Source organism: Thamnophis sirtalis, unplaced genomic scaffold (genome assembly GCF_051295495.1).
Source record: "Thamnophis sirtalis isolate CommonGarterSnake01/CBP01778 unplaced genomic scaffold, rThaSir2_p1.2 scaffold_1, whole genome shotgun sequence".
NCBI classification, from domain to species: Eukaryota; Metazoa; Chordata; class Lepidosauria; order Squamata; family Natricidae; genus Thamnophis; species Thamnophis sirtalis.
Genome location: NW_028261381.1, coordinates 78,608,054 through 78,633,445, shown reverse-complemented (window position 1 = coordinate 78,633,445; position 25,392 = coordinate 78,608,054). Strand labels below are relative to the sequence as shown.

The 25,392-nt window shown below is 35.1% G+C and overlaps 1 protein-coding gene and 2 non-coding genes across 6 annotated transcripts in view; all 3 read left to right on the top strand.

The window, feature by feature from the left end:
- Positions 1-25,392, top strand: part of NAP1L4 (nucleosome assembly protein 1 like 4) — a 40,218-nt gene that overhangs the window by 8,297 nt on the left and 6,529 nt on the right. For 2 of the 4 annotated variants that reach the window (XM_087716929.1, XM_014069697.2), the window contains exons 3-14: positions 227-288; positions 783-882; positions 1,579-1,720; positions 3,079-3,165; positions 6,764-6,895; positions 9,859-9,930; positions 11,745-11,884; positions 17,449-17,594; positions 19,965-19,987; positions 20,459-20,578; positions 22,164-22,193; positions 23,791-23,847. In XM_087716929.1, coding sequence (XP_087573055.1) covers positions 227-288; positions 783-882; positions 1,579-1,720; positions 3,079-3,165; positions 6,764-6,895; positions 9,859-9,930; positions 11,745-11,884; positions 17,449-17,594; positions 19,965-19,987; positions 20,459-20,578; positions 22,164-22,193; positions 23,791-23,847 — 1,111 coding nt within the window. Of the gene's footprint in view, positions 1-226; positions 289-782; positions 883-1,578; positions 1,721-3,078; positions 3,166-6,763; positions 6,896-9,858; positions 9,931-11,744; positions 11,885-17,448; positions 17,595-19,964; positions 19,988-20,458; positions 20,579-22,163; positions 22,194-23,790; positions 23,848-24,998; positions 25,041-25,392 lie in introns of all 4 variants that reach the window. The other 2 variants (XM_014069699.2, XM_014069698.2) reach the window with 2 other exon arrangements.
- Positions 3,391-3,520, top strand: LOC148049579 (small nucleolar RNA SNORA54). The gene has a single exon (XR_015695284.1). It is a non-coding gene; the product is annotated as a small nucleolar RNA SNORA54 (small nucleolar RNA).
- Positions 8,227-8,355, top strand: LOC148049578 (small nucleolar RNA SNORA54). The gene has a single exon (XR_015695283.1). It is a non-coding gene; the product is annotated as a small nucleolar RNA SNORA54 (small nucleolar RNA).

Sequence of the window (25,392 nt, the reverse complement as noted above, 5' to 3'; positions counted from 1 at the left end):
CAAGAAACTTTGAAAATGTGAATTTTTGGTTCACATTAGTCTCTACACTATGTTTCCAGTTCTAATGTTCTTTCTGTACTTAGTATTGGCACATAAAAATTAAATGTTTGGTATAGTCCATTACTATCTCAGGGAAATCAAGCATATACATGATTTTTATAGCTTAAAGATTAACAACTTTATTTGGATTTTATCTGTTCTTATTTGTCTCAAATATTTTTCACAGTAGGGCAGAAGATGCTGCCTCAGATTCTGTGGAAAGTGCTAAAGGCACAGGTGATAAAAAAGGTAAATTGCTCAGACTTATTTCAGGCAATGGAAGAAAGGGAATAACTACTGGTTACCAGATATTAATCCAAGTTCTGATGCAGGGAGGAATTATGTAATTCGTATGTGCTTTGACTAGTTTTCTGAATTTGCTACATTCTCATATTCATCTGCTGTGGGATATATCCTGTTTGCAGAGAGATGTTATGAAGGGACTTCTGGAAGGAGGAGGTTGGAGACACAATAAGTGTATATTTTGTTGCTTCTTAGGAGAAATCATTTGTTATTTTAAAAGTAATATTTTTGAAGTTTTACATCTGCAAAAGATACTGCTATGGTTTAGAAGCATAGAACAAAGCTATAAGAAAATATTCAGAAGAAAGTACAAGAGAATAACTAGATCTCCAGGTTTTCTTAAAAGCTGGACTTATTTATTTGTATTCCAATATTATGTTGACTTAGGCCTTAAACATTCATTAAAGGTTTGTAATTTAGGTAATGTACTGCTTTTACAGAAAAGTTAGCAGACCAAGTAATGCAGAACCCACAAGTCTTGGCGGCTTTACAAGATCGACTTGATAATGCACCTCACACTCCTTCCAGCTATATCGAAACGTAAGTATGAAAAACTTCTCAGACCTGAAAAGAGGTCCAGATGGTTAGTGATTTTCTTAATATAGCAATGAAAACCTAAGACTAAGGAAAGCAGATTCTCCAGTTTTTAAGCAATATGACCATATGCACACTATTCAATGTATTTCTAGGTTACAGTTCCTCAGTTTGATATTCCTTATTGCTTCAGTTTGTCCCTTTTACTGACATTAACTATGTTAAACATTGCTATTGTGGGTATATTGAATACTGAAATAATCTTTGTTGAAAATTAGCTAGAATTCTAAAATGCATTCCTACTCTTTTTATGAATTAAATTATCTAAAATTGTTTTAACATTGGAAGAGACAGGTCACATATATTAATTTTCTATGAAACTCCTGTAGAATGTTTTGATAGTTGAATAGATTTATTTTCCTTTGGTCCTTCCCAAAGAAGCACAACTGAGAAATTTAGAACAATGCCTTGTCTTTTTAAAAGCCAGAAGAGGTACTTAAGTTTACAAGATGACATAAATGTCTAGAGAAATGTTTGATTTTTATTTTAACTTCTGGGTATATTTTTTCACATTTGGCAACAAAATGTATGTTTCCTTTAGGTATTTCAGCAGTAATTACCTCTGAATTTTAAATATAAAACATTATTTATAGTGGATGAAAATATTTGATGCTATTTTTAAATTATTGTTTTTATTACCAGCTTACCAAAAGCAGTAAAAAGAAGAATTGATGCCTTGAAACAGCTTCAGGTGAAATGTGCACATATAGAAGCTAAATTTTATGAAGAAGTTCACGATTTAGAGAGAAAATATGCAGCTCTTTATCAACCCCTTTTTGATAAGGTAATGAACCAGCTAAACTGTTAAATTTGTTTGTAAGCCTCTAAATTAAAAATACTGGTGAAGGAAAAGACTAGACACTGCTACACAGATTTTTGCCCTTCCAAATTTTAATTATGTGTTCAAGAGCATATCACTTTTATATAACTCAAGGCAGTATCTTCTGAGGTATATATGTTTGATTCTTTGCCATTTACAGCATTGGCATTCTCTTACCATATTATGGGTATGCATGAATCTTCTGGACCTTGTGAATTACAGCATTATTCAACCAATACATGATAATAGTCCTCAGTTCTTTAATTTGTCTTTTAAAGAAAAAATATAACATATTTTTAGGTTTAGATACATTAATATAGCTATAAATAAAAAAGGTAACGAGTAATAGTGTTCAATAGTGTTCCCTTCTTAATAATTTTTGTGGTACTTCATAAACCACAATTTGTTCAAAACAGAATAATAGAGTTGGAAGTGACCTTGGAGATCTTCTAGTCCAACCCCCTGCTTGGGTAGGAAACCCTACCCCACTACACCATTTTTAAAAGAAGTGTTGCTTACTTTGTTTAAAATAAATTGGGACTATAGGGGTGTAGTAAAACATTTTGTGTGTTAAGTAGTTGGTCTTTTTACTACTTCATAGAAGTATGTAAAATGTTTTGTGGCTGAAACATTTTCGTATTATCATTTTTAAAATTTGGAATGGACTTTTTGTAGCCTCATTTCCAACTTTGTTTCAATATTGGAACAGACAGTCTGAACTTTTCAGAATTGGTATAACTGCAAAACATGAGTTTTACAGCTTCCAAGAATGATAGAATACAGATAGTCTTCATCTTAAAGAAGAGTCATTTAATGACAGCTCAAATTTACAGTGGCATTGAAAAAAACTGATGTATGACTGGTTCCTACACTTAAAACCACTGCAGTAGCCCTGCAATCACATCAAAATTCAGACTCTTGGGCACCAGCATGTATCTAAAATTTTTGCAGTTTCTAGTTATGTAATCACCATTTGCTACCTTCTCGAGTGGCTTCCAAAGTCAATGGGAAAGCTGGATTTACTTAACCAAGTGAATAGCTTAATAACCATGGCAAAAAGGTGATAAAAACAGGTGTGAGACTCTTCATGATTGCATCATTTAGGAACAGACATTCCACTCCCAATTGTGGACACACGCCTGTTTAAGATTGGATCAATCCTATTGAGATTATAGCAGTGAGGTCAGAATGTTTCAGCCTTGAAATGTTTGCACACCTCTTCTAACCCATTAAAATGTAGTTGAGAGATCATTTTTTCAGATTTCTGCAGTATTCTTAGGCTCTGTTGAATAATGCATCTACAATTTGTGTAATTTGTGCAGAGAAGGGAATTCATCATTGGTAATGCTGAACCTACTGAAGCAGAGGCAGAATGGCACAGTGAAAATGAAGATGAAGAGAAGCTAGCTGTAAGTGGAAATAAATAAACTTTTAAATATTTTGAGGTAGTCAAAATAACTTTTCTACTGAACAATCCAATTAATTTGTGTTGCACAGCATATTAGAAGCTTATGTCAGCTGTCATGGTAATGTTTTGAGGGATTTCCCTTTCTGTAATTTCAGAATTGCAACTCTGTTCAAGAAGTTTAACAAATGTTTTAAATTTAATTTTAGTATTCCAATATAAGTACCATTTGCACTGTTCGTAACCTGTTGTGACAGCCTTTTCTGCTAATGGGTTCCATTCCAGTGCTACAATAAAACCTGATATGAGAATAAACAGGCTATTTTGCCTGCTTATCATCTCTGTTGCAGGTTACATCAAGTAGTTTCATCTTATTAACTGTCCTTTGTGGTATAGTAATTTGTAATTGGTATATTAATCATAGTAATTTGATTGTATGTAATATTTCCCTACATTTTCCAAATCAACACAGCTAAGTTCACCCATCACATTAAATCCTCAGTTTATGGCTTAATGCATGATACATGAATACATCCCACATGTTGATTAAAAAGAAAAGAAAGATTTGTTTGTAGCATTTACATGACCACCTAATTCAAGTTATGCAACTCTGGATGGTGTATAATAAACAAAATTATGAAGTAACCAACTCATAACAAGGATAAAATTCCAGCATCTAAAAGTAACCTTTTTTTGCAACCAATTATCTACTGATTCAGAATACTGTCAAATCCTTTTCTTTCTCAGTGTTGGTTTCTGTTCTTCTCCAAGTGTTTATGCTGCACTCACTTCAAGCAAGTTTCTTAACCAGTAGCAATATCTTCAATGCAAGACTTTTTGACAATTTTTTTTTATTTGCTCAATAATTCCCTCCACAGATTTCTAAATGGTTATTTGCAATAAAATGGGTGACCAAAATGACCCATTTTTGTTTTAACTGGTTAGTACGTTATGCTCATCATGTATGGTTTATGTCCCACTCCCAGTCACTCAACATGGTAGGAAAAGATTAAATCTGCCTCTTCTAATTAGAAGGCAAGACTTGGGGAATTTTTTTCTTTTTGAGGGATCTTCTGCTTCCACCTTCGAATATAGCTTTCAGTATGACGAACCATGCTAGATAGGTACTGCTAAAGATCCTAAGTGCAGAATTGGAGAAACAGGCAGACAGGTATAATGAACCCAAACATGTATATGAGTTAGAAGAGCAGGGGGAAGAACTTGACAAAGCCATACTATGTTTCCTGAAAATATGACAGGGTCTTATTTTCTTTTTACTTACAAAATATGGCCTTGGGCTTATTATAGGGGAAGGTTTATTGTTTTGGGATTGCCGGGCGGCTGCTCCCTTGCAAACTGGCTCCTGAAGAGCCGGGCACAGCCTCAGGGCCGAAGCAGCCATGAGGTGACCAAGCTCACGAGCAACCACCCGGTGCCATTCACTGACCTAAGGGGTATCACTAAGGCGCCAAGCCACGTGGCGCTCTACCCGCTCCCCAGCTCCCACAACCATAGAGCGCATTCCTAGAGTGGCCGCTGCTGGAAGACTCAGCAACCAAGTTTTGGGGTTTGGAACCGGAGAAGACATGCTCGGAGCATGGCGGTGGTGGCTGCTGCTGCAGGGAGAGCTGGGCCCGGACATGTTGAGACTAGGAGGCATGTCTGCGGGAGGCGGAACAGGTGCTCGCACAACCCCTTCTCCAGCCAGGCAGAGCGCCATGCACTGACCTAGCAGGTGTCCCTAATGTGCCAAGCCGCATGAGCTGGGGAGCGGGCAGAACACCATGTGGCTTGGTGCCTTAGGGATACCCCCTAGGTCAGTGAATGGCGCTCTGCCCGGCTGGAGAGGGAGTTTGCCAGGCGATTGCTCGTGAGATGGTCACCTCATGGCTGCTTCGCCCCTGAGGCTGTGCCCGGCTCTTCGGGAGCCAGTTCGCAAGGGAGCACCCACCCGGCAACTCCCCCCCTCTGGCCAGGCAGAACGCCACTCCCCAACCTAGCGGTGTCCCAAAGGCACCATGCAATGTGAGCGCCTTTCTCCCCTCTGGCTCCTGCGGCTTGGGGCCTTCAGGATACCACTATGTCGATGAGCGGTGCTCTGCCTGGCCGGAGGGGGGTTTGTCCAAGGGGTTTATTTTCGGGGGTGGGCTTATATTTTTGCCCACGTGAAAAATGTGGCAAGGCTTTAGTTTCAGGACAGGTTGTATTTTCAGGGAAACATGGTAACTCTTGAGTCTAAAGCCAAATTAAAGTAATATGTGCTTTTCAGCAACAATAGCCTAATTTAACTTTTTCTACCAGCTGTTTGTAGGGGAAAAGAGAAGCATGATGATAAGAAAAGTAGCAGTTCCTGGGCCTCTTGACTTTTGGGAAGAACAGCCCAGTAACCAAGTATAGCCTATCTCTTTGCCTGTAGCAAAATTGCAGAGATGCATAGGTCAAGATTTAGACAGCACCAGTTCCTTTCTAACTATGAAGCCAGATAACACATGATCCTTTTTACTTGTGTAAACTCCAAAACATAAGTAGACCTCCTATCTTCTTACACCAGCATTATGTTGGGAAAGTAGAATAATACCTAAAATGGCTTCTATTAGAAGGTGAGAACCCTAAAAAAAAAGCTTGAGAGTACCATTCATGAAAGTTTTAGGATGTCTCATTCCTATTTGTTCATCTGCTTTGAAATTCCAAAATCCATTCCCAGGAGAGAAGGCAAAAAATAAAAAAGGGGCCTAATCAGTATGAAAGGGCAAAACAAGGCATGGGAAACCATCTTAGAGGGGACCTCCATCCAACCTCCCAATGCTCCATAGTGCTAAGCAGGGAGATGAAACTCATACTCCAGCCAAATAGACAGAAACAACAACCAAAGGATAACCCCTAAAGTTACCCAACTTGGGGATGGAGAGGGTATGCTGATATATCATGGAGAAGAACAGATTTCAGAGAAATAGAGAAAGATCATATCTGAATACTAAAGGCGGTTTAATGCTATAGAGCTAACATTTTTCTGTCAAGTTCATTATTTATGTCCATAGTAGCACTACATGATAATTCCAAGTGCTGTTCTTAATAAACACCTATTTCTGTATAAGTGTGATATGAAAGGTGAGACAGTTTTTAGAAATAGGGGAATGAACAGAGCTACCTTTTCTGTATACTTTCAAATTGCTGAATGTACTAATCTTACAAACCAATAAGCATGAATTTTCCTAAGTGTGATATTAGGTGGCGCAGTGGTTAAATGCAGCACTGCAGGCTACTGCTAGATCAGCAGGTCAGCGGTTCAAATCTCACCGGCTCAGGGTTGACTCAGCCTTCCATCCTTCCGAGGTGGGTAAAATGAGGACCCAGATTGTTGGGGGCAATATGCTGACTCTCTGTAAACCGCTTAGAGAGGCCTGAAAGGCCTATGAAGCGGTATATAAGTCTACTGCTATTGCTATTAAAAGAAAATTATGTTATATTTATTTGTTAAATCTGTTTGCTTCCCTTATTAAATGTGAAGGATTAAATAAGCTATTTTTCTTTTCTAATTTAAAATATTTTGGAAGTGTTTCTACATAAAATTTTCACGCTCATATAAATACCTTATCTTCTAGGGAGACCTGAAAAATAAAGTAGTAATAGAAGAAAAAGAAGCAGGAGCAACTGAAGAGACAAATCCTAAAGGAATCCCAGATTTTTGGTTCACAATATTTAGAAATGTAGATATGCTGAGTGAATTAGTACAGGTAACAAATTCAGTGGCTATTTTGATTAGAGTGTACATGATGCATTATTAAATGGGGGTTGTCTGCAAATTGCCACATTTTTGATGATCTTAAGCATTTTTCTTGGGTTCACTTGTTTGGAAATGTCATTTGTTGGTGGCAGTAATTCAGGTGTGCATGGAACTTGAGATCCTTCTCTTCCTGCCTCTGGACAATGGAGGTGAGGGAAGGGGATTGAATTTCAGCAGCTGAGATGCATGGAACTTGAGGTCCTTCTCTCTCTATTTCTACAGAGAGTTCTGTGGAGTCAGGGAAAAAAGGATTTCAAGCTCTGTTCCTACTTGGATTTCGGCTGTAGACCTGGATCAATCAGCAAGGAGTTCTTTTCAGCTAGTCCTCAGAGATGAGAGGATGTTCTCTTGGCAAGCGGTAGTGGTTTGCAGCCTTGTCTGCTGGCTTCCCTATTGACTTCTAGAGAGGCCAGCAGAGAAGATTGCAAATGATGATCATGATCACATGACAGGTAGCTGTTAAGTGTGAACAGGTTGCCAGGCAAACAGTTTGTGGTCATGTGACCAGGGGGTATGTGTGCAGTATTTTGTGACAGTTGGGAATGCTTTACAGGGCATAAAGCAATCTTTCCAAGGGCACTATAACTTTGAACAGTCATTAAGCAACCAGTCATTAAGTGAGGACTACCCGTAAAATTTTGTGTCTTGTATGCTGAGCCTGCCTATTGTATTTTTCCTAAGAATAAGAAGTGCCTTCATTTCAGTCTGCTTTTAATGGCAAATGAGAATGCTCAGGTTTGAGAATACTTCAACATTTTCCTCAGTATTCAAAGAACTTTTCAAATTTATTTGCATTTGGCAACAATTTTACAGTGATCATTTCCTTTTATAAACTTAGGAGAAGAAAAATAAAATGTTCAGTATTGTACTTCTGCATATTATCAATTATAATTATATGAAATAGGCTTATAAATTTTTTAGTAAATCCCCTGGCAAAAGGTTATGGAAAAGCTTTTTCCAAATATAGTGTTGCAGAGGTTCCCAATCTTTTTGGCATCAGGGAAAGGTTTTGTGGAAGATAATTTTTCCATGGACTGGGATGGGGGGCGGGTTTCAGTTTCACTTGCTCACCTGCCACTAATCTCCAGCTGTGTGACCTGTTTCCTAACAGGCCACAAACTGGTACCAGTCCAGGGGTGGGGATCTCTGTTCTAGAATAAATAAGATTTTTTTGAGATAATGCAAACTATTTCCCTTTCTGTAATTTCAAAATTGCAACTCTTGTTCAAGAAGTTTGTTAAATGTTTTAAATTTAATTTTAGTATTCCAATATAGTACCATTTGCACTGTTCGTAACCTGTTGTGACAGCCTTTTCTGCTAATGGGTTCCATTCCAGTGCTACAATAAAACCTGATATGAGAATAAACAGGCTTTTTGCCTGCTTATCATCTCTGTTGCAGGTTACATCAAGTAGTTTCATCTTATTAACTGTCCTTTGTGGTATAGTAATTTGTAATTGGTATATTAATCATAGTAATTTGATTGTATGTAATATTTCCCTACATTTTCCAAATCAACACAGCTAAGTTCACCCATCACATTAAATCCTCAGTTTATGGCTTAATGCATGATACATGAATACATCCCACATGTTGATTAAAAAGAAAAGAAAGATTTGTTTGTAGCATTTACATGACCACCTTATTCAAGTTATGCAACTCTGAATGGTGTATAATAAACAAAATAATGAAGTAACCAACTCATAACAAGGATAAAATTCCAGCATCTAAAAGTAACCTTTTTTTGCAACCAATTATCTACTGATTCAGAATACTGTCAAATCCTTTTCTCTCTCAATGTTGGTTCCTCTTCTCCAAGTGTTTATGCTGCACTCACTTCAAGCAAGTTTTTTAACCAGTAGCAATATTTTCAATGCAAGACTTTTTGACAATTTCTTCTTATTTGCTCAATAATTCCCTTTATCCTTTGCCTCACACAGATGTCTAAATGGTTATTTGCAATAAAATGGGTGACCAAAATGACCCATTTTTGTTTTAACTGGTTAGTACGTTATGCTCATCATGTATGGTTTATGTCCCACTCCCAGTCACTCAACATGGTAGGAAAGGATAAAATCTGCCTCTTCTAATTAGAAGGCAAGATTTGAGGTATTTTTTGCTTTTTGAGGGATCCTCTGCTTCCTTCAAATATAGTTTTGAGGATGACGAACCATGCTAGATAGATCCTTTTCTCTCTCAGTGTTGGTTTCTGTTCTTCTCCAAGTGTTTATGCTGCTACTCACTTCAAGCAAGTTTCTTGCTTGAAGTGAAATTTTGCCTGTAAAATTTTGTGTCTTGTATGCTGAGCCTACCTATTGTATTTTTCCTAAGAATAGGAAGTGACTTCATTTCTGCTTTTAATGGAAATGAGGATGAACACTGCTCAGTTTTGAAAACACTTCAACATTTTCCTCAGTATTCAAAGAACTCTTCAAATTTATTTACATTTGGCAACAATTTTACAGTGATCATTCCCTTTTATAAACTTAGGAAAAGCAAAATAAAATGTTCCGTATTGTGCTTCTGCATATTAATAAATTATAATTATATGAAATAGGCTTATAAATTTTTTAGCAAATCCCCTGGCAAATATTGTTATGGAAAAGCTTTTTCCAATTGAGCATTTTGGAATGTTCTCAACCAAAAAACAGCTTTTTTGTTCAGAACATTTCCAAAGCATTTAGCAATTGAAGTGTTTAGAATATAGAACAACTTAGGTCAAAACTTTTTGTAAATGCCTATTTACTATGTGTGTATTGGTAACTGTCAAATTCTTCAATCTTTTGCATTTTATTTAGAAAGAGTTTTAAGAGTTAAGGAAAAATCAAAACTGAACATTTGCATAGATGTAGTTTATTATTCTATTGAAATGTAACCCATTTATTTCATTTTAGATTTTTCATTTATTTTTAGGAATATGATGAACCTATTCTAAAATACCTGCAAGACATTAAAGTGAAATTTTCTGAGCCAGGACAGCCTATGGTTAGTATGATTAACTTTAAATATTAATATAAATTGAGAGTTAATAATTTTATATGGGAGCTTTCATGTTTTATCGTATATTAGTTTTTCACATAGAAAATTTGAGTTTCTCAGCCATATTTTCAAAGATCTTGCTATATTGGCACAATTCTTAAGTAGTAGTATAGTGCAGAATAACACCACCTACCACTACTGTTATTTAATGAAGATCATCCTAAAAACCCACAACCTAACATTTAAACTTCTTTTACCTGTATCCTCATAAACAGATATTTCCCATATTACTTGCTCTAGCTAAACACCTCAACAATGATGTAGTCCTATTAAATATTCTGTATACAATACCCATGCTGAAATACAATATTCTGTAATTAAGTAATCTTATTTTGGAACAAGAAAATTACTGTGCAGTCATGCTATGTTTTTATAACAAAGGTTCACAGCATTTTGCATTACAAACAGAAGTAGTAAAAATATTAAATAATTAAAAATTTAAAACATCATTTCATTAAAACAAACAGATCAAAAAATAAAACTGCATTGAGACTCAACAGAAACACAGCATCACTAGATAGATACACTCATGCCAGAGCCCTGACCCCAATGCCAGGAGGAAGTGCCAGATCTTCATAACCTTGCAAAAGGCCAACTGAGAAGGGAACTTAGTATATTTCAATAGGGAGTCTATTCCATAAGGCAGGTGCCATAACAGAGAAGGCATGATTCTGGGTATTCATCAGATGTTTCTGTTTAACTAGTAGTAGCATGCCCACTCGGCCATATCTGCTAGAGCAGACATACCACCAGGAAGAGGTGGTCCCATATGAAACCTGGTACCATGCCATCTAGCACTTTAAAGGGCACAGTTGGAAGCTTTTTGGGAAGCAGTGATGGCAGGGATGTTGCATTAGCATACTATGTGTCCAAAACTGCATATGCCACTATGTTCTGGATCAATTAAAGCTTCCAAGTGCTCTTCAAGGACAGCCCCACATGGAGTACATTTCAGTAGTCAAAAAGCATGTGTGACCATGAGCAGTGCTGCCCAGTCCAAGAATGGGTGTAACTGGTGCACAAGATGCATTTGGGTAAAAGTTGTCCTAGCTTAGGTTGTTACCTGCTTCTCAAGCAGGCCAAACTATATGTATTAGGGTGATATCTCTGTTACACCAGTTTGACCTCACAAATTACGTGCAACTTCAAAGTTTTCCAGAATCATTAAGAGACCATGCAAGGGAAAAATAAAGTGAAAGCAGGGGAAAAGGGTCTTCATATAATCAGTTCTAAGAAGATAATAGGTGGCTATAATGAAGGATTTTCTCAAATAATTCTAGAATGAAGAAACAAGTGGTTAAAATTAGATTCTTTTCCATTAGAATCTTGTCTTGCACCAGCATTGCAGTTAACAATTTTTGTTGGATTAAAAAAAAGAATAAACACCTGAACTGTAAGGTGTACTTGGTTCAGACAGGAAGCATTTTTCCCCTTTTACATTTTTGAAGTCCCACAAAGGTTGAATATTATTACAACGTAATACGGTTGGGGAATTAGCAGTGGAAGTAGTCATGACTTGTTTTATAACATTTGTTCAGTTGCAATTACTAGACAATAAATTCATAGGACTTTGCATAAGTTTGTATTTCTTGCCTATGTGAACTATGCCATTTTGGAGTAACTTGATAATTTTCTGTTCCTATTCATCTACCATGCTGCAGATTGTCAATTCAGACATTCCCTTTAACTCACAATTTATTGTTTTGTTTACTATCTGCCAGAAAATTGTGATCTTTGGAACAATAATGAACTTCTTTTAGTCTTTTACATTAGAGTTTCACTTCGAACCCAATGACTACTTTACTAATTCAATTCTGACAAAAACCTACAAGATGAAATCAGAACCAGATAAGACGGATCCATTTTCATTCGAGGGTCCTGAAATTGTTGATTGTGAGGGGTAAGGAAATGTTTTAAATAACTTTTTTAAAGATTTTAATCAGATTGTATCATAATGTGATCACAATATAAAATATAAAATTATTCTGCCAGACAGAATGAGTGGTAGAAAAGGAAATGATAATAGTTATTGCTAATAAGGTTGGGTATGCAAGCATTTTGGGATGAATTTACATCAATCAGTTCTAATAGGATAGCTTTTAAGACACAGAAACATAGAATTAAAAAATAATGTTTTTGATTTTCAGTCTGCTTCTACAACATATGGTCCAGACTTTAAATCCCATGAAGAGTACTATTATATTCCCACCTCATTTCCCTATCATTTCTTCTCATTGTTAAATATCCCCAGCTCCTTCAGTGTCTTTTCATAGGATTTCTGGTTCCCTGATCAGGATTTGTTGTCTGATTTTTTTTTCTTTAAATACTGCTCAAAATACATTGTCTAAAACTGGACAGTATTTAAGGAGTAACAAATTAAAATGGAATAGTTTATGATTTGGCAATTCTCCTTTGATGCAGCTAAAATATATTTTTATTTATTTATTGCACAGATATATACACCAACCAATTGCAAGAATCAACTTTTGTGACTAAATTATTCTGTTGACATATAGTCTTAGGATCTTTTTCACAGTGCCATACCATAATAAGTCTTCTCCATCCTATGTCTGTGCATTTGATTTTTGTTTAGAAAGTGAAAAATTGCATTTATTATTGATTCTTTCATACTATTTATCTAGCTCAGGTATATCAAACTCAAGGTCTGTGGGCTGGATCTGGCCAACAATATGATCGGATCCGGCTCATGGGGCCATCCTGGTCTATGTAATGCGAAGAGGAAAGATCAGGCCAACGTAGCTTCGGCCTCGTCTACCCAGTGCGAAGAGGAAACATGCCAGCAGTTTGGGGAATGACGCTAAGCTGGCCACACCACCCACTCTGTGCCCCCCCCTACAGCCCTGATGTGGCTCTCAATGAAGTTGAGTTTGACACCCCTGAACTAGCCTATCAAGATCATTTTGAATATTGTACAGGTTTTTAGCTGTCTTATCTTAATTCTGTGTCATCTGCAAAATTGATAAGTGTTCACTTCATCTGTTCGTCCAAGTCAATAATATAAATACTGAAGATTATAGGACTCTTGACTGATCCTTATGGTACCCCACTCATTATGTTCTCCAATTTGATGAAAAATCATTGGTTACTCCATAACTTTGGAGCTAATTACGTATTCTAGCTAATTAAGTCTACTGCTATTATTCACTTATTTGTCTTGCTCACACATAATTAACTTGCTAATCAGTATGTCAGAGGATACTTTGAGATTGTCAAAAGTATATTTTAGAATTCCACTATTATTGCATCAAAAAAGTATAATGAAATTAATTGGATAATATTTGTTCTTAACACATTCATGCTGATTATTAGTAATTAGCACATCATTTTCAAAGCGCACACCTACTGATCTTTTTATGACCTGTCCTATGATTTCCCAGGTATTGAGGTCAGAATGACAAATCGATGGCCTCCTAGTTCCTCCATTTTGCTTTTTTTTAAAAAAAGGAATGTCTATAATCATATGGCATTTCTTTAATTTGTCAGGATTTCTCAGAGATGATATGTAAGCATTATTGTCAAATAATCAGTTCTTTCATCAGCAGTTCAGTTTGTCCTGAGTATTTAAACATAAATAAATATTTTCCAAATATGTTTTTATCAGTAGCAAATTTCAGTCCTGTCCCTTCACCCTACTCTTTACAGTCTCTTGATAGAAAACATATTTTTGTTGCAGAAGATGTGTCAAAATAGGAGTTGAGTAGTTCTGTCTCTTCTTTGTTACCTATTAACATTTTGTGATCTTTATTGGGCTATTGATACACTAATTCTTTTTTTATTTTGAACATATCTGAAGTAGTTGGTTTTGATTGTTCTTAGGCATTCCTTTATTAACCCTACCTCATACTGTGCTTTTTTGCCCAGTTACATTGACTGCTTTTGTCCTCGGTTTTTTGCCCCTCATTTCAGTCATCTATTCCCTCCTGAACCTTTTGAAGAAATTGTATTCTTAACTACCAAATACTTGTCATGGAAGTCATCCTACCAGCTTTCCTTTACAGGTGAAACTTGAAAAATTAGAATATGATGCAAAAGTTCATTTATTTCAGTAATGCAACTTAAAAGGTGAAACTAATATGTGAGATAGACTCATTACATGCAAAGCAAGATAGTTCAAGCCATGATGTGTCATAATTGTGATGATTATGGCTTGAAGCTCATGAAAACCCCAAATCCACAATCTCAGAAAATTAGAATATTACATGCAATCAGTAAAACGAGGATTGTACATAGAACAATATCAGACCTCTGAAAAGTATAAGCATGCATATGTACTCAGTACTTGGTTTGAGCCCCTTTTGCAGCAATTACTGCCTCAATGTGGCGTGGCATGGAAGCTATCAGCCTGTGGCACTGCTGAGATGTTATGGAAGACCAGGATGCTTCAATAGCGGCCTTCAGCTCTTCTGCATTGTTCGGTCTCATGTCTCTCTTCTTTCTCTTGGCAATGCCCCATAGATTCTCTATGGGGTTGAGGTCAGGCGAGTGCTGGCCAATCAAGCACAGTAATCCCACGGTCATTGAACCAGGTTTTGGTGCTTTTGACAGTGTGGGCATGTTCCAAGTCCTGCTGGAAAATGAAGTCAGCATCCCCATAAAGCTCATCTACGGAAGGAAGCATGAAGTGCTCCAAAATCTCCTGGTAGACAGCTGTGTTGACCCTGGACTTAATGAAGCACAGTGGACCAACACCAGCAGATGACATGGCTCCCCAAATCAACACAGACTATGGAAACTTCACACTGGACTTCAAGCATCTTGCAGTATGTGCCTCTCCATTCTTCCTCCACACTCTGGGTCCTTGGTTTCCTAATGAGATACAGAAGTTGCTCTCATCAGAAAAGAGGACTTTGGACCACTGAGCAACAAACCAGGTCTGTTTTTCTTTAGCCCAGGTAAGATGCTTCTGACGTTGTTTGTTGTTCAGGAGCAGCTTGACAATAGGAATACGACATTTGAAGCCCATGTCCAGGGTCCTTCTGTGTGTGGTGGCTCTTGATGCACTGACTCCAGCTTCAGTCCACTCCTTGTGAAAGTCCCCAACTTTTGAATGGCCTTTTCCTGACAATCCTCTCCAGGCTGTGGTCATCCCTGCTGCTTGTGCACCTTTTTCTTCCACACTTTTCCCTTCCACATAACTTTCTATTAATGTGCTTTGATACAGCACTTCAGGAACATCCAACTTCTTTTGCAATTACCTTTTGAGGCTTTCCCTTCTTATGGAGGGTGTTAATGATGGTTTTTTGCACAACTGTCAGGTCAGCAGTCTTTCCCATGATTGTGATTCCTACTGAACCAGACTGAGAGACCATTTAAAGGCTCAGGAACCCTTTGCAGGTGTTATGGCTTAATTAGCTGATTAGAGTGGGACACTTTGAACCTAGAATATTGCACCTTTTCACAATAATCTAATTTTCTGAGATTGTGGATTTGGGGTTTTCATGAGCTGTAAGCCATAATCATCACAATTATGACAAATCACAGCTTGAACTATCTTGCTTTGCATGTAATGAGTCTATCTCATATTAGTTTCACCTTTTAAGTTGCATTACTGAAATAAATGAACTTTTGCACGATATTCTAATTTTTTGAGTTTCACCTATATATACATTAGATATATTTGCCCTCCCATAGTGGGTATTCAGACTTACCTTATTTACTTTTTATACTGTGAATAATAGTGGTTATACATTGTTACACACAATGGTCATTTAACTTTATGAACCAATCCTGTTATTTGAGCAATTTAATAGGCTTCATTAAAGCAAGACTCTTATCTTCCCTGTATGTTAGATAGGTCTTTATTTATGTTTTAAAGATTTTGTTTTCAGCCCCCACAAGTTTCACATTAAAGCTCTCCTGATCAAATTCTCTATTCTTTGTCTGAAGATGGTTTTATCAGTCCTTCTGAGGTACAGCCCATCTTGTGTCAGCAGTCTGGTATTTCCTTTTCCAATATTTTTCCATGCACTGGAAGGAAAGATGAGAACATCACTAACATCCACCCACCCCAAATATTGAATTTGTTTCTTAAATGTTTGATGTCTTATTGTATTGTTCTTTGCAGTATAATTTGTCTCATGTTGATTAGTAAGCAGGGATAATTATCAGTGAATTTGGTCAACTTTGGACATTTTTGTCTTTGTGATTTTTGTTCCTGGAAGATAGCACACTTAATCAAAAGGATTGAATTAGAACATCAGCTTGATTTGGTTTTTTATAGCAGTAACAGGACTTTTCTTTCTTTCTATAAAGTTGAAACTGCATCCTCTCTGCCTTTAAGGGATTCACCATCATATCTCTTGGTCTACCCTTGAAGGCTTAGAGTTGCTTCCTCTATAAAGATGAAAGCTATTCTTCAGTCACAGTGGTGTAGTATATGTTTACATCATTTGGGTCTATTTGTCAGTCTGTTCATTGATAATTGCATTTTCTTACATGCAGAATTGTAACTACTCCCTGCTTAATAAAAATATTAATGTAATGCTGTTTTTAATTATTGTGATTCAAACATGAAGGATCTAAAAATTGATAAAAGACTTTTAAAGTTATCAACATTGTGCTGTAGTGTATTTTTAGGCAAACAATTGCACCTGCTTTTAAACAGGAATTCCTTGCTTAATAACAGTAATTGTGACTGGAATTTCCATTATTAGGTGATGTAGTCATAAAGCATGATGTCACATGACCATGTCACTTAGTGATGGCAATCCCTGCAGTCCCTGTTGTTGTCATTAAGCAAGGATTGCAGTTGTTAAGGGAGGACCTCCTTGTAACTTCCTCCTAACTTCCAACAAGCCAAGTCAATAGAGAAGGTGGCAGGAAGTTGTAAGCCCTGGGCAGCTCACAGACAGGCCAGTGGGTAGGTCAGTGACTTGAGTGCAACCAGCCATGGGTTAGCTGCTCCCAACAACAGGTGGCACAGCACAAACACAGGTGAATGGTGTTGGTTGCTCCCAAATGTGGGAGGGCATTGAGGTGACTGCTGTGGCACCAGTGTGCCCAGGTAGGAAGCAACTGCTACTAGATGTGTGGGCGGAGCAAGTGTGGCTGGGCGGAGTGGTGGTGGCTGCTACTGAAAGTGGGTGGGTGTTGCAGACATGCAGTCTAGAAGGTATGAGTAACCTGGCTGTAGCTGGGCTTCTCAGTGGAGAAGTTTCTTTACTGCCTGCTTATTCCATTTTCAGAATTTATCAGTTAAAATGCCACCTTCATATTGACATTTTATTTTCAATATTGTGGTTTAATGATATAGAATTCTGAAATGTCTTAATGCCTCTTTCTGTATCATATTGTTACCGCCTTTCAAATTCTTTCATAAGTAGTTGGAGATAGTTAATACTGTTATAGTGCAGGGGAAGGGTACTATTATCATGACTAATACTAGCCTAAGCAATAAATCTATTTCTTTAATGTCACTGATATATAATTTTACTTCATCTCCAGGTGCATTATTGATTGGAAGAAAGGAAGAAATGTTACAGTAAAAACAATAAAGAAAAAACAGAAACACAAGGGTCGAGGCACTGTCAGAACAATTACAAAACAAGTACCTAATGACTCATTTTTTAATTTCTTCAGCCCAATTAAAGGTAACATTGATTCAATTTATTCTGCCTTTATTTTAAAAATACTTAACTTTTTCCATGTCACAAATATGAGCAAAGCAATTGAATGTATTTTATTTCTTGTTGGAATATTTTCAGTTTTGAGTAGATTTTGTAAAGATTTAATATTGAGAGTCAAAGCATGTTATAACTAGCAAAATGTTTAATAGTTGCAGAAATAAGTCTCCAGCTCAGAATGGGTACTTATTTTTGACCATGATGTAGTTAACCTGGATGAAGTACTTGCAATGTTTTGTAGAGCACATAAAATCACTTTTAAGGGGTTGTGGGGGGATTTATCCTTTTGAAAACAAAAATATGGAGCTTTAATAGGCTTAGAACAGGGAATGGTTGCAAGCCATGAACTTGAACTTGAACTGAATGAAAAGCATGGTTGGCTTTAACATGCAGAGGAGAAAGACATTGAAGCTCTTAATAGCGGTTTAAGCTGCCTAGAGTCATTGATTGTGGATGGCCATATAAATATTCTAAATAATAATAATCAGGAATCTCCTCTGATCCTAACACTTTAGCCTATTTAATCTAGTGGAAAATTAAAATATATTCTATTCAATTTTAAATTTGAGTCTAAATTTCTGTCTCATTCTTTTACTCATTGAAATAACACAAAGCTGCTTTGTGTATTTGTTCTTTAGTCGGAAATTTGCTTGAATGCTTAGGAGAAGCATGGTCATATTTAGAAACTCTTGTCTTATTTCTATGTACATTTTGCTACCAAACTGATAGGCAGTCCATCATGTTCACCATTAGCAGTGAATTATGATGCTGTAACATTAAAATACCACAGCAAGTTTTGTTAATTGTAAAATGTTTACAAGAGTACGAAAGGCGATAATGAACCAAATTTGTAAGATCCAGATTTGGGGAGATTCTTAGAAGCAAGGAGTTTAAAGAATGGAATGGAGTATATGAAGCATTGTATAGCATGGTTAAAGCAAAGATGATTTAAAGAATTTGTGGAGAATTGAGAACCTCAATGAATTGTGTTAATTTAAGCTTATGTCTTTAATTTCTTTGACTTTTACTTCTTTTATGAACTTTGTATAATGTTGCTTATTCAGAACAGTGAATAGAGAGAATATTAAGAAGTAGAATAACACATGTAGAAGGATGTGTAATAGATTTTTCTCTTAGCTAATCAGAAGGGTTTCCTTTTATCAATACACATTCAGCTTTGTAGCTACTTTTTTGAAAGATGCCTCCTTTCTCTCATTTCCTCTTTCCAGCCAACCTTGAGTAGATTGCAGGGAAAAAGGTAACCAAACGCCAGAACATATACTTCCTTGTCTTGATAGGCCATAATGTTGAAAAGAAAACAAGACTTTTTTCCTATGTCAGATAGTTTTGTAGTAGCAGATGCCAGAACTTAAATATCATTAAGTTATTAGGGATACTTCTGCCGGTTATTACACATAATCCATAAACCAGTGTTCTGCAATATCTTAGATGTATTTCATGCACATGAATCATGGATCACAACTTTGAGCTACATATTAATCCTGGTGTATGTTGACTTCTTTCAAGAAACCAAAAAATTGAAGAATTGGGATTAACAACTTAATAGTTCTTACTTGTTCGATTCTAGTTTTTCCACATGATATCTTTTCTTAGTAAGTTGCAATTCAAAATTATTATTTAATCTATGTGGATCATGGCTCTGAACTAGGACAAGACACAACAAAACTTGAAAAAACAATTTGAATATTCGCTATTACAGTGGGGGGTTGGTTGGTCAGGAGAGCTATATTTTACTAACCAAGCAAAACCAAATAAAGTTGCCACAGTGTTGTGAATTTCTTCTTCTCATTCTCATCATAGTGAATGCGAATGAAAAAGAAGATTTCATGGTATCCCTATAGGGGTATGGATAATATTGAATAAATCCTTTAAGATATGATTTAATATTAGTGATATAATTATCAGAGGACTGGTATTGCATTTGAATAATGCTTTTATTATTAGATGTTCTTTGAATCTCCTCTACATAGAAATATAAGCTTTAAGATAAATCTTTTTAATTATGTAAATATTAGTGCCATACAAACCTATCCATCACTCCAAACCACTTCCATGTTGAATCAGACATGTTTTGCAGTTTTCTTTTGCAGTTTTTCTGATTCCAGTATTTTGTGCTTAAACTGCTGATTTAAGAAACAAAGGGAGAGACTTTACATTGAATTCCTATTTGCCCCTTCACAAAGGCATTATACTAGAACATGCTTCAGATCTTTTTTTAAATCTGCCTATTCATATAAATACCAAACATGTTAGCATTTGAAAAACAAAAATTGCTTTATAAACAATTTACAATACATTTGGTTTTTCCCCCTGTAGTTTCAGGAGATGGAGAATCACTGGTAAGTTTTATTTCATTTTTTAAAATAGTGAATTCAGCTTTATAGCTTCACATTTGATTGTTCATATCAGACATTTCATTATCAATGTTGCATAAAATTGAGTCAATTCACTAAGCTTTTTTTTCTCTTTTTCTCTGGTATTTTTGTTCTAAGCATTATGTAATCTCTACTTGATCTCCAAAGCTGGTCAATAATTGTTTACATTTTTTTTTTGCTTTGACTGGTGTATAAAAATGTCTGTTTCTAATAAAATTATGTTAATATTACTTGGTACATTGTTGAAAATTGCAAGTTTGGGGAGCAAACTTTTCTATAAATAAAATTCCTCTTTTTAGCAGTTGTAAATTAGTAGAAATGCATATTAATAGCATACAAAATACTTCAATTTCATTTCTGTTACTCATTTTAAATGATTTCTTGATAAGATAGATGTAGTTATACAGACATAATTTTCTTCTTTTAATTTTACAGGATGAAGATTCAGAGTGTACTTTAGCCATAGACTTTGAAGTTGGGCACTTCTTCCGTGAAAGAATAGTGCCCCGTGCTGTACTCTATTTCACTGGAGAAGCTATAGAGGATGATGATAATGTATGTGTCTTCCAATTATTTCAGATTTATTTGTTTGTTTTTGCATAGAAGCATTGTAGTTGCTTTTAATAATAATTTTTGCTGATTAGAAAAGAAAATCCAAAGCTTTAAAGTCAAGATTAATAATAACATTAACAATTAGTTCAAAGTTGGTAATTTCTCCACTATATGTGAGTCCTGCATCTTGTAAGTAAAGTAGACGAGCAATACTCTCCTCAAAAATTTCCCAGTAAAGATTTTGTTTACTTAGTAAATATGAATGATGGAACATCATTTGGAAACAAAAAATGAGGTTTGTACATACTCTGCTTTTTTATTTGCATGAAATAGAGCTGGCTATAAATCAGGAATATTCATAGAATAAGAAAAAATTATGGTGTATTTTATTTCATGTCTTTTCTGTTATATTAGACTTATGAAAAAAGAAAGTTCATGCTATAAATAGATTAATTTATGCATTTGGATACATGCATTTTATTACTGCTACAATTACTATTAACATGCAATCATTCAACAATATCTGAGGTGAACAAGGACAAGGACCTGTACACAAGAAATTGAGTCAGTGTGTACCTCCCCCATTGGACTCTAATATATAAAGAAGACTAGTAATTTCAGTAATATTTAAATAGCACTTAAGATTCAATGTCTAGTATAATAGTAATCCTAACAACAGTTCTACCAGTAGGTTGTTATTACCGTAACAGATGTGTATAGAAATGCTGAGTTTAAAAAAATAGTAGCTTATATAGTGCTGTTCACTGAACTTACCACTGTGGGGTGATATGAGACTAAGAACTTCCCAGCTAGTCTTTTGTTCAGTATATTATCCTATCTTAAAGAAAAAAATTGCAGACAGATTTGCTGTTTATATGACAATTGTTCCTTTTTGTAGCTTTAAAAACAAAATAAATAAAAAAGATAAATTGTGCAAAATACAGAATAACAACCCTCTGCTCAAGCAGGAATGTTTATATTTAAATACAGTAAAGTAAAAAGTAGAGACTCATTTGAGTTGAACTCAGCCCAGGTCCTACTTAACCCATCTGGTTTTCTTGGTAATAATATGGAAATGATTTGCTATTACCTTCTTCCATGTTTTTTATCCAACTTAACCTGTCTGATATACAAGCCTGATAATTCTTGATGGTCTCTTAAATATTAGGTCCAGCCTTGCTTAGCTTTTCAAGGTAATCAAGGTCAATGATGTATTTCCACCTAGATTGGCATTGCAGTCTTAAGACAACCAGTCAATTGAATGCTTACCAAAACCTCATAGAAATTCATGATGAATATTGAAATAAAAAAATGTTCACATCTATTGAAACTACTTTGCTATATTTGGGATAAGTGATCTATTTATCTTCTCTGAAATAATTATGGGAATGTAGAAAGATATATTTAATTGTTCCGTATGTGTATGCAGGTATTAGTCTGATACATTTTAAACTGTCAGATGTATATAAGTGAATTGGGGGGGAAATGGTTCAAATATTCATATAAATGCTACATGTAATGAGTGTAAAGTAATATCTAAATGAGTATCTCTCTCCCCCTCCCTACTCTACTCCATCCTTTTAATTAGTTTGAAGAAGGAGAGGAAGGAGAAGAGGAGGTGAGTATATCATGGTTTAATATTTTTCTTTAAGTGGAATACATAATAAATACTGCAAGCTGAATAATCAAGGAGATGCATTTTAGAACAGGAATTCGCAATCTGAGGTTTTACATTAACCTTAATTTTTATGTTTTTCATGTGTATATCTATTGACCCAAATGGAATACCTCAGTATCAAAAGTCAGCAATAACAAATTGGCTATTTTGTATATATTTAAAAGACAATCTAGTTCAAAGGAAAGCTAGAGGAGTTACAGAAATAGAATTCTTGAAAAACGTACATTTTTTATTTCACCATTACATTAAAAAGTTAAGTGCAATTCTGAAAATATTACTTCCAAATGTATGTAAAACCTAGTTAGGAAGGCAGAAAGTAGGCTGAAGTTAGAAGAATCCTTGTTTATTAATTTCCAGTTACAAATAGCTCAGATCTTGGTTCAGTGGTAGATATTAGATATAGTCTTCTGCTTCTCAGAAGACAGAAACCATATGACCTGATTCTTATTCCCTTCTCCTGTAGATCATTTCTTAATTGCTTATTAATTCGTTCACTTATATAGAGCAGAGAGAAGTCTTTTTTTTTTCTATTTCCCACTCCCTACCCTTTTTTCTTAGTTTTTAAACGGTTTAATTATTGATAAAAGGAACCCTCCTGCTTTTTCCCCTTCTGGTGGTTGTTTCTTCTACTGCTTTCTGAGATTTCCAGCTTAGGGTGTGATGGATGTTTATTACTAGCCATATGGTTTTGTGGGGCAAGTGTAGTGAGTTTGTAAGTAAGCTGTTGTAGCTTCTTCAGCAATGAGAAGCTTCTGCAATATTTATTCATCTGCCAAACTTTTGATGCAGCAGAATTTCCAAAGATAAGACTTGCTGACTTTATCTCTACAACATTGAAGGAACAGTCCACTCATTTAAAGCACTTTTCTTTGTAGACAAGTTACTGATCGTTTTGAAAGTCTAATTGGAATTACTAATACTGTAACAGTTGAGAGAGTAAAAATGTTCATGATCATTCAGGAGAAAAGAAGGATAAAATTATCTGGAATGTCTTAGAAGGCTGCGGTTTTGGTCTCTTCTTACTGATACTTTGACTACTTTTAAAAAGTATTCTAATTTTTCTAATACTTAAAGGAAATGTTAAATAGTCTATATATCATCAGTTTCAGTGAAAAGATTGGCTTGTGTTTATCACAAGTTCTCAAAACACAGCATTCACATTTCATGGCATTTACCAGTTTTGTTACTTGAAATCCCCCTTTGATCTCAAATCTTTTCAAAAGTTACAAAGATCTGTAGCAATCAAATTGCCACAGGCTAACAAGCTTGCTTGGTAAACTTTGTAAACGGACTAATCGTACCTGTCATTCCACCTAAATTATGCCATTAACTTATCATAAAGACTAGTATTCCTTTCTCTAAAAAGACAGGAAGATCCAATTGATAACAGATGGATTTAATATTACAAAGTAGTGGACTCATGTTTCTGGCCTTTGTGATTAGTAAGAGTAAACAATTTTTTAAAAATGGATGAAACAATGTGCATAAATGATGTAAAAAAAACATACTTAACCTAGTCTTTTCCTTTTAAATCTAGGAATTAGAAGGGGAAGAAGAAGGAGAAGAGGAAGAAGATGCAGAAAGTGAACCTAAGGTAAGCTCTATTTAAGTACTTCTATTAAGCCAAAATAATAAATTGTACCACATGCCACATAAATTCTGCTAATTCATTAATTAATTTATTAGTTAATAATTCATTAATTTAAAGAATGGCCCGATTTTCTTTTTGTTCATTATTTATTCATTCAAATGAATACATTCTCACTTTTTCCTTGCTATTGCTAAGATAATACAAATTCATTTCATTTTCTTTAACCTGACAAATTAGTTTTATAATATGGCATACATTAAAATAGCAAATTCTGTTTGTCTTATATATATTTATATAAAGTTAGAAATATATTTTAGCATATGCCTGCCTATTTAAAAGCTTTGCTTTGCAGATTTGAAATATTTGTCCATTTGATGCCCATTTGCTTTTGTTTTTCTATTCTTTTTCATTCCAAAATACCAAAATTTGCTTTATTCATTTCATTTTTTCCTACTTGCCTAAGAAAAGGAATTCTTAATTTGCAGATTACATTTGATAAATTCCACATATACAATTACAGGGAGATTTATAGTGATGTAATTGTTATGTGGTATTCCTATGTGATCTTTTTCTCTTGAATGAAGATTTTAGTCATGTAGGTAAGATGAAATAATTCATAGTGTTTCTCCCTTTCCTCCCTTTTCACTCCCTGCACCCAGACTTATTTTTAAAATTACAGCATGGAAAGAATCCTTCTTGTCATCAGTTCTCAAACTAGTTTTACTTACACTGATAGCTGGTTATCTGCAATACATTGACCAGAGATCTATATTAAAAGTAAAATATGCAAATATTTACATGTGAAAATTGGATTTGAATTTTGAACATTGTACATGTTGACTTGAATATATAACCTGTACCCTTGGCACAATTGTACACATAGCTTAGAGATAATGTTTCTTATGATCATTATATTACTCTTGCAGTAATGATATGATAGTTACTGAATTAAAAATGAAATGCATTGCAGGCAAGTGTTAATATCTTTAGCTAGAAAAAAAATAGAAATTATGCTTATTTCTGTGAGTGATTGTATGTGACAAATTGTTTTTTGTGCCTTCTGGAATACTAGTTACTGCTTTTTACTTTTGTTTATTTGGGTCCATTTCATCTTTCTTTTATGCTGACAGTTCGTTTCAATTTTTCCCGTTTAGGTGTAATTTAAGTCTGTTTATCATTCATTCATTCATTTATAGGTAAGGTTGAATTCCATTAATACCTAACTTCCAAGGCTCATCCCTCCCCCTTTTTTTGGAACCCATGCAAACCTCATTCATTTAAGTACCTAATTTGTTTCATTCACCTATTCTATAGGGGAAAAATGGTACTTTATCAGGCTAGTGTATAATTAAGTCCACAAGGTAAATGTTGAGAAAAATACATAAAATAGATGTGACTCTTCAATTATAGATAATTACCTTTTTTGAGGGGAAAATAATATTTATTTAGATATGTGTTCTCAATTGTCCAGATAAAATCTAAAAAAGAAATGTTCCAGCCTAACTACTTAGTATTCAAAATTGAGCTATTTAGCCTTACAGATCCAAT